The sequence below is a fragment of the Cyclopterus lumpus genome, chromosome 14 (assembly GCF_009769545.1).
Source record: "Cyclopterus lumpus isolate fCycLum1 chromosome 14, fCycLum1.pri, whole genome shotgun sequence".
NCBI classification, from domain to species: domain Eukaryota; kingdom Metazoa; phylum Chordata; class Actinopteri; order Perciformes; family Cyclopteridae; genus Cyclopterus; species Cyclopterus lumpus.
The window spans coordinates 1,671,848-1,681,610 of NC_046979.1; the positions used below are offsets into that span (position 1 = coordinate 1,671,848).

Below are 9,763 nucleotides of genomic sequence, written 5' to 3' on the forward strand. Positions count from 1 at the left end.
ACGAGCACCGTGTGCACCAATGTGTTGCCTGTATTAACTCCTTTCTGCTCGTATATCTACCTGTCTGTATATCTACCTGTCTGTATATCTACCTGTCTGTATATCTACCTGTCTGTATATCTACCTGTCTGTATATCTACCTGTCTGAGAGCTCGGCTGAGTCTTGTGGGAGGAAGTGAGAGACGGCTAACTACACGCAGAGAACTGCGCGTGGTCTGTGGATCACAGAAGCCTACGAGACCTTGGCTGAGACCACACTCTGTATCACATCTTATTCTTTATTAAACACTTTATTATAACCATCCGTCCAAGACGTCCTTCTTGCCACTCTTGAAGATTTTTGAATATATATATTTATTAAATATATATTCTCAAGTGTAGTACTTAAATGCAGTAGTTCCTTTGAACTGCTCACATCGAACCCACTGTCATAAAATTAAAAGACTATTCTTTTAATGAGTTGAATGTGTATTTTAAAGAAAGTTTGTCTTTTAAGAGAATTAAGATAAAACTGTTAAAAGTAAAAAACAGCACGTAAAATGTTACTTATTACTAATTTTACTCATTTATGTAAAAGCAGGATTTATCTGTTGGTAAAACTCGTTTTGAACTATTAACTAATTATTTTCTCCATTAATCGATTAATTGCTTGTAAAAATAGAGAAATGTGTCGATTGCATTTTTTGATTTAATCCAATTATGACATTAAATTAACATTAAGATTATATACATTGTGTCGCTGGAAGCGTGACATATTTTTACATTAAAATAAAATCGACTAATCGATCTTCATATATTTTTTTGTGCAACAATCTTTAATTTGTGCAGTGAATAAAACAGTAAAAAGTGTGGTGAAAAGACTCAAAGTATGACAGATACTGACGTACAGAACTTGTTATCTTCCATCCCGGGGTAAAGCAAAGCATCATGGGTAATTAAATTGAATCCAATGAGGAGCAGAGACAAACAGACTTGTTCTAATCTTTATATACATGATAATTAGTCACCAGTTACAGTACACGTATGTTATATACTACAGAAACACATAATACAGGTACTCGGTGTGTGTTTTACTGTTTTTTTTCTTTGTTTTTTGTTCAAAACCTAAACTGCATGTTGAAGAGCCAATCACGGGGTTTGTCTTCAGGCTTGGAGGACGAGCAGAAAAAGGAACCAATGACAGCCCTCCGTGATCTCATCTGCCCCGCCCCCCCTCATGGAGCGCTGCAGGAACCAGTCCTAGAACCAGGACCTGAGTGCACTTCTGGTTCCCTCACTTTGAAATCAATTAAATAAGTTTGTTAAATGAACCATAATTTACTAAATGAACATCATTCTGTATTGAAGAAGACTTGAAACTAGAGATTGAGACCAAAAACTAATGTTTACAATGTTTACTGAGGGAATACATCAAGAGAAGTAGAGTCATTTATATAGACTTCTATACAACCAGACCTTTAGTTTTTGCCCCCTGGTGGCCAGGAGAGGAAGTGCACATTTAAACAAAAACATAAATGTTTTATTCGCCGCAGAGCTTATTTATTTTTTGCAAAAATCAAATGGAGAATAAAAAGTCCCATTGGCTCATAGTGGAGGGAACCAGTGCGACACCACAAAACCGCTCCGTCCCTGCAGCACTCCGTTAGCCGAGTTAGCATACACGTTAGCATACGTTTCAACAGAGGGCACAGGGGAGCTGCTCCTCCGTCACGTGAAGAACAAAGCGTCACGTTTATTTTTATTCCACACGACAAAATAATTTGAACTTTTAGCATTTTAAACAAAACAAAGAACTATATTTCGTAGAGGAGGTGTAGGATTGAGGGGGGGGGGGAGGGGCTTCTGCTCCGTGACCTTTCAAGTTCTGGCTGACTGACACATTCTTGTTGTTGTTGTTGCCTCCTTCAGCAGAAGACAAATCCCTCAGAGAGCCTTTTAATGCAACTTTATTATTGCTTACAGAGGAAAAAAAAGAAAAAGCTTGTGTGTGTGTGTAAGTAAACTCATGGAGGGGCTCTCTATAGTTAAGACAGTGATTATGATTACCTTCTTCATCGTCTTCATCAGGGGAGGGAAACATCCGACTCAGAGGAACGTTTTTAGTGCAAGTGCAGCGTCCGTGGGGGAGGAAGTGGGGAGGAAGTGAGGAGGAAGTGAGGAGGAAGTGGGCTTCACAAGGAGTGGTGGTTTTATTGCTCATGCAGTGACGACTTCTGGCGGTTTTGCAATATGATGAGTCACACTGTATAACTGATTTATGCGGTTTAGATGAACCCATGGATCCTTGTCACCGTGTCTCCCCCCCCCCCCCCCCAATTTCCCAACAACCATCGGATGCATTGTCGTGACATTTGGTGGACCCATTCACGGTGCCCAGAGGATGAATCCTGAGGACTCTGGTGATCACCGGACCTTCGCCCTAGCGCCACCAGGAGGTTCACATCAGAGGGTTTGAGTGAATTCTCTCCACATCCGTCGGATGTTCATGAAAGTGATGCTCGAGATAACTGGTTATTAAAGGAATAACAAGGTACATTTAAACGTATTTAACCATTCTCTTTTTTATGTTTAAATTGGCAGCAGATTGGAGATGCAGTATTTGAAGCCAATAATTCACGTCTATTTTTTTGCTCCAGATGTGGTTATTAATGTCGGGGTAAGCAGGGTGACACAGCAGCTAGGCCACGATAGTACACTAAAGCCAGACCGGTTCAACACCGTGATATATTTGAGCAGCTCTTGAAGGCAGCGGCATTGTTTACAGACTGGTGCCCCTCTCCGGCTGTTCGATAGCATCCTCCACCTGCACCTCAGCCCGGTGGTGCGAGATTCAGGGATCCAGATCCAACAAGTGACCCAACAGTCGGGCCTCGTGGAGCGAGGAATAAAACCATTGATTTACAAGACATAATTATTATACGTACACTCCTCCTGCACTTTGCTCAACTCACATTCAGTACTCATAATATACATATGCATCCAAAGTGTATTTTGGAAATGACCGTGATTCCCGTTGTGATCTTCTTGGGGTATCGACCAACGTTTTCTGGAGAGCGCGATGGCGCCTCGACAAAAGGGATCCAGTGGCCGTAGTCGGCAATGCATTGCTCGTAGCTAAGGTACCCCAAAGAAAACACCACCTCATGTCGACACATGAGGTGCATCACTAATCAGTCCATTATGGTTTACAGGAGCGGGAACCCCCATCTGCCTACAAGACTGAGAGAAGGGAGGTGACAGCCCTCAAACCAAACCAGGACCCATCGGTCTGGGGGAACCACGTGTTTCGGGCGGGGCCAGGAAGGTGGAGGCACAGTTTACAGAACCTGGTCGTCACTAACGTCCTGTTTGGAAAGTCACTGCGTCAACTGAAGAATTGGGGAATGGCTCTGTGAGGGAATGTCGGGTGATAATTACTGCGTTCCAAAGGACCGTTCGGTAAACTCCGCCCCCCGATGTGTGATCGATGATTGCAAAAAAGTGCCAAAATGCACAATAATTTTCACCATTTTGCGCTGCTTGCGATTGGCAGTTTGTTTCATTCTGCGCTGTTTCGTTCGGATTCAATAATGCTCGTAATTTAATTTGTCAGACCGATGGACCGCACGTCAGAACTACTTTGAAAATGACACGTCAGCTTGGTTACGACTCGTACGCGATAATTTCCCCTAAAAATACGATAATTGTAAGCCTCTGTTTAACATAGAGGTTTTTTTAAGCCTTTCCAACCTAAAAAAAACACGAGAAAAGTATAAGGAATGTTTGTCTAGCGAGTCCAGTAACACCAACATATTTATTTGGGAAAAGGCTCCAAACCATCAGGATTGGGACTCCTACTGGGAATCTCTTCTCTGAACACCAGTCCAATCTTACTCTGAGATGACTTTACATCAACAACTCGGTTCGTCCTCCTTTTTCTCTTAATATTAAAAAGAAAATAGTTTGACAGACTGTTTGAGAAAGAAACCGTGAGCTAAGCATCCAATAGTTTCCCTCATCGTACTGCATGTACTACTGGGGGGTAAAAGTACAAGTACAGTACAAAAACACTTCATTTACGTCTACATGGATTATCAGCTGCTGACGTTGCTAACGTTATGCCAGTCTCATGTAGCTTCACCTCCGTCACAGAGTAGTGAACAAAGGGATCATTTAAGACTCCTTAACACGCTAACAGTCACTTGCTAACGCAACACATTGCTTTGAAAACGACACGTCGGCCACATGTAGCTGTACCCTCAGTCTTTTAGCGTGGTGTCACACAGAGTAGTGAACAAAGGGATCATTTAAGACTCCTTAACACGCTAACAGTCACTTGCTAACGCAACACATTTTAATAAATAGCATGAAGAGGCAACCAAAGCATTTCTTTAGGACTTTGAAAACGACACGTCGGCCACATGTAGCTGTACCCTCAGTCTTTTAGCGTGGTGTCACACAGAGTAGTGAACAAAGGGAACATTTAAGACTCCAAAGTCAACCGAATACTTTTCAATCGACTCCCGGAGCAAACGGCAGTCGGCGAGCTAGCTAACATATTTTAGCAAAATGTGGCGTTTTTTGCCGGCTAGAAACAAAGACCCGATGTTTGAAAACCAGTTAGCGCCAATTCTTGATTCGTAGCTAAATGTGCTACTAGATTGGTAGGCCTGACAAACGAAAGGGGGCGGGGTTTAGAGAACAGTCACTTGCTCCCACAACACATTTAAATATATAACATTAAGAGGCAACCGAAGCATTGTTTAGTACTTTGCAAAGGACAATCAAGAGTTAGGAACGTTGGGGTTCACGAGGGGTCAGAGGTTAATTATGATTTCATAGTTTCATAGCAAATGTTTAGTAAAGCTAGTTTAGTCATTAAATATGGTTAGATACAGTAATGATGCCACTGTGTGTGTTTTAAGCACAGATCAGTCTCACCAAGTGAATATGGGTGACATAGTATTATTATTTTTTTTTAATATCATATACATCAGTATTACATTAGTTAATTATGATTATGAATTAGCATTAAGGAGTTGGGTACATGAAGCCATGACGTCCGTTGTTGAGTGCAGCCTCACGAAGCTTTGCTAACGTAACTGATGACTCGGGATGTTTGCGGTCGTCCACGCCGCCATTTTATTTACAGATTATCTTCACGTTATCTGAAACCTAAAGGACGTGTCGGGAAATATTCACTTACTTGCCGATAAGTTTGACGCATGAGAGTGGAATCAAACTAAATCAATAGACGGCAAACTGTTTCTTTAACGTGGCACGAAAGTCTTTAATGGTTAATATTAACACATATATTAATTAGTGAAGATGCGGGCTTTAGTCACACATATGGAAGGCACGTGTCCTGCAGCTGTCAACTATCCCGGCTCAACATTAAATAGTTTGCACTTATCAAGCCTGCTGGAAAATACGTCCGAAAACTAAATACACTTGGGAGTACTTTTGCAAAAGCTCTGCGGCCCGACGACAAAATGTATATTTTTAAGTATCCCTCCACTCAGGAGTATATCCCCATCTGGAATACTGGGTGAAGCATTTATTCAGGTGAGTGACTGATAATCTTTTTATAATCCGACGTTAAGAGCTTTTTATCTGCAGATCAACTGCGGCTGGATAACGTCGAGGTCAGAGGTCACCGAATGGATGGAGGTCGGCACGCGTCCCAAAAACTAGGACGATTGTTTCCGGCCTCCTCCAGTAAACTTCGTCTGCCACGAGGGATCGTTACGCCACGAGTTTAATTTAACGTGCGTCGCTCTGCGTGTACACGAAAGTATTGAGCGTACTTTTAAGTTTGGTCTCCGGTGAAGGTATATATATATATATATGTATATATACATGTATATATGTACATATATACTGTACAAAAATCCAGTATCGGTCAGCTTCATAAGGAAACCTAATGGTTTTGGAACGACCTGTTCAGCTATCACGTGTATGTGTGTGTGGTTCAGGTGTCCAGTAATATACTAAATAAGATAAATAAGTGGTGAGATCAAATCTTTGTCGCTGCACGAACCCGAGAACCGAGCACATGAATTAATCTTAAACGTGTGTTCAAAGGGAACTGCAGGGCTTGTGTTTCAGTGGGGGTGTGGTGGGTGGGGGGGGGGGGGTGGGGGGGGGGTGAGGAGATGGTTTTGGTTTGGGTCACCTCTTTTTAGAAGGTGGTGTCGTGGGGCAGGTGGGGCGCCGCCACCCCGGGCCTCCGGTCGGCGTGGCGCTGCGTGTTCGGCAGCAGTTGGCCGGCCGGCAACAGACCGAGCAGCCGCTTGGAGGCGCCCGGCCTCCTCCGGACCCACCGGCGACTCCCGGGACCGAGCATGCGGCCTCGCCTCGCCGCGCGGCCCAACAGCGCGGCGGCCCGGGGCCACAGCGGGTCCGTAGAGCCGGAGACGCCGGGCTCCTGAAAGGTGATACAGGACCTGCGCCTCGGCGGGCGCTCTTCTCGGTAGACGCGGCAGGCCGTGAAGAGGTCGGGGCTGAAGTCGGTGCAGGGTTGCCGTGAAACCAGGGAGATCCGGCCCTCCAGCGACGGCCCCATCAGGTCCAGGCTAGTTCTGTCCGTGAAGGAGTCCGTTCGGTCTTCGTAGCCGAGGTCGGCGGGGGCAGAGCACTGCTGCACGGGCCAGCCGCCGCGGCCCTTCCCCCCGATGTCCGCGGTGCTGCCGCCGTCGCGCTCCACCCCGACGGCCTCGTCTTCCTCCTCCTCCTCGTCCTGTTCGTCTTCCTCCGCGACCTCCTCCTCCCCAGCCTCCACCTGCGCCGCACCCTCCTCCTCGTCCCGGGCGCCGGCGGCCAGTGGCGAGCGCGGGTCCCGCAGGAAGACCACTATGACAGTGATGTTGTCGCTGGAGCCCGCGTCGCGCGCCGAGGCCACCAGCTTGTGGGCCACCATGGTGGTGTCGCCGGTGTTCTCCTCCAGGTGGTCGCTGACCACGCTCACCGCCTCGTCCGGATTCACCGTGTCCCAGAAGCCATCGCAGGCCAGGATCAGGTAGTCTTCTGAACCGTCCAATGGGAAGACATCGTGGTCTGCTTCGCCACAGATGTACGGCTTGTGCTCCGAGTCGCCTGCCAACAGAAGTGAAAGGGTCTAGATCCTCTGACCAAACAAGAGCCGACACGACATGTTGGTACGGATCAGATCCCGGATCAGATCCTGGATCAGCACGCAGGTGAACCTTCGGATTAGTTACACAGTTTACCGTCAACCATCACAGTGTAAATAAAGGTTTACTGACGATCGTTATCCTCCAGTAGGTCATGTGATCAGTAGGTCATCAGTAGAACATTAGAATGTTTCTCTAGTCTCTGATCATGTGACTTTGTAAACAACCAATCAGTGTTTTAGACCAACAGGAGGAGAGCTAGTAACGTTAGCTAGTAATGTTAGCAGCACTTCAGTTACATTGTGATGCGTTCAGGCTCTGCTCAGTGAAAATGAGTACTGAGCGAATGTTAATTCAATTTATTCTATAAATTACTACAAAAGTAAAAGGATAGCAGTTAGAATTCTTCAGAGCTGGTCTGGATCCTCGTAGACCAGCTGCTGTAAACAAAGGGATCTATATCTGCCAATGTGCATCACTATTGATCGGCTATTAGTGTCGTCAGCAAAGCAATCGATGTGATCGGAGATCTCTAAAAGAGACATTTCGCTCCCTTTTTTCCTGTTGTGCTGATCCGATCCGAGCCGTGAGTTCGATGACCCGTTGCCCCACCGCTCCGCTGAGCGTCGGTACCTTACCTATCGCCCTGGATACGGACAGACTGCCGTTAACCCTCCATGTGCCGAACCAGATCACGCAGCCGCCCAGAGCCTCGATCCTCTGCTTCTCGTCCTGCGACACAAATGAGCTTTTATTTCAGTTAAAACCCCGAGAATGTGTGTGTGTGTGTATGTGTGTCTGTGTGTGGGTGTGTGAGGGTGTGTGTGTATGTGTGTGTGTGTGGGGGGGTGTGGATGTGTGTGCGTGTGTGTGAGGGTGTGTGTGTATGTGTGTGTGTGTGTGTGTGAGGGTGTGTGTCTGTGTGTGCGATGTGTGTGTGTCCATGTGTGATATGTGTGTGTGTCTGTGTGTGACATGTGTGTATGATATGTGTGTGTGTGTGTGTGTGTGTGTGTGTGATATGTGTGTGTGTGTGTGTGTGTGTGTCTGTGTGTGACATGTGTGTATGATATGTGTGTGTGTGTGTGTGTGTGTTACCTCTCTGTCTGGTTTGTGTGGCTTCATGAGCTCCACAGCTTGTCCCTTCCTCACCAGGAGGACCTGCGAGTCCCCCAGCCAGGCCACGTAGAGGGTCCGGCCCCTCAGGAACGTCACCACGCCCGTCGTGCCGCATCGCATGTGCTGCACGGAGACATTAAATATAAGATCCAGATTCACATGAGATCATGAGATGGGTCAGAAGGACATAAAGACCCCGATCGGTGCATCACATAAAACATGAAGCCCTGCTGGTTGTTATTACTAAAAGGTATAAATAGTTTATAAATAATGACAAAGTCATATTATGTTTCTTTACATCGTAAACATTGGGACGAAGTTATTATGTTTTAATCCACCGAGTCGTACAATTAGCTACATCTCAGAGATAAATGTTACTACATTTAAAAAATGGCTTTAATTAATTTACAAATAAAGATGCACATGTTAATTAACAGCTGGAACGATTAATCGATTAATCACATTTGTCAAATGACGGATGATTAATTTACAACTATGTTATTTCATGTAAACAGACAAACAAACAAAGTAGCAGTTCTTATAGAAGTTAAAGCATCAGCAGTACGAGGAGGAGGAGGAGGAGGAGGAAGAGGAGGAGGAGGAAGAGGAGCAAGAGGAGGAGGAGGAGGAGGAGCAAGAGGAGGATGAGGAGGAGGAGGAAGAGGAGGAGGAGGAGGAGGAGCAAGAGGAGGATGAGGAAGAGGAGGAGGAGGAGGAGGAGCAAGAGGAGGAGGAGGAGGAGGAGGAGCAAGAGGAGGAGGAGGAGGAGGAGGAAGAGGAGGAGGAGGAGGAGCAAGAGGAGGATGAGGAGCAAGAGGAGGAGGAGGAGGAGGAGGAGCAAGAGGAGGATGAGGAAGAGGAGGAGGAGGAGGAGCAAGAGGAGGATGAGGAAGAGGAGGAGGAGGAGGAGGAAGAGGAGGAGGAGGAGCAAGAGGAGGATGAGGAAGAGGAGGAAGAGGAGGAGGAGGAGGAAGAGGAGGAGGATGAGGAGCAAGAGGAGGATGAGGAAGAGGAGGAGGAGGAGGAGCAAGAGGAGGATGAGGAAGAGGAGGAGGAGGAAGAGGAGGAAGATGAGGAGGAGGAGGAGGAAGATGAGGAGGAGGAGGAAGAGGAGGAGAAGGAAGAGGAGGAGGAGGAAGATGAGGAAGAGGAGGAGGAGGAAGAGGAGGAGGAGGAAGATGAGGAGGAGGAGGAAGATGAGGAGGAGGAGGAGAAGGAAGAGGAGGAGGAGGAAGATGAGGAAGAGGAGGAGGAGGAGCAGGAGGAGCAGGAGGTGCAGGAGGAGGAGGAGGAGCAGGAGGAGCAGGAGGAGCAGGAGGAGCAGGAGGAGCAGGAGGAGGAGGAGGAGGAGGAGGAGCAGGAGGAGCAGGAGGTGCAGGAGGAGGAGGAGGAGCAGGAGGAGCAGGAGGAGGAGGAGGAGCAGGAGGTGCAGGAGGAGGAGGAGGAGCAGGAGGAGCAGGAGGTGCAGGAGGAGGAGGAGGAGCAGGAGGAGCAGGAGGTGCAGGAGGAGGAGGAGGAGCAGGAGGAGCAGG

At 47.0% G+C, this 9,763-nt stretch overlaps 1 protein-coding gene across 1 annotated transcript in view; it reads right to left on the reverse strand.

Annotated features, from left to right (window-relative positions):
• Positions 1-4,245: 4,245 nt before the first annotated feature.
• ppm1e (protein phosphatase, Mg2+/Mn2+ dependent, 1E) overlaps positions 4,246-9,763 on the reverse strand; it is a 36,946-nt gene continuing 31,428 nt past the window's right edge. Inside the window, exons 5-7 of the mRNA XM_034550301.1 lie at positions 8,211-8,354; positions 7,751-7,844; positions 4,246-7,074 (exon numbers count right to left, since the gene is read on the reverse strand). Of these exons, the coding sequence (XP_034406192.1) occupies positions 6,161-7,074; positions 7,751-7,844; positions 8,211-8,354 (1,152 nt within the window). The 3' untranslated portion in view covers positions 4,246-6,160. The remainder of the gene's footprint in view (positions 7,075-7,750; positions 7,845-8,210; positions 8,355-9,763) is intronic.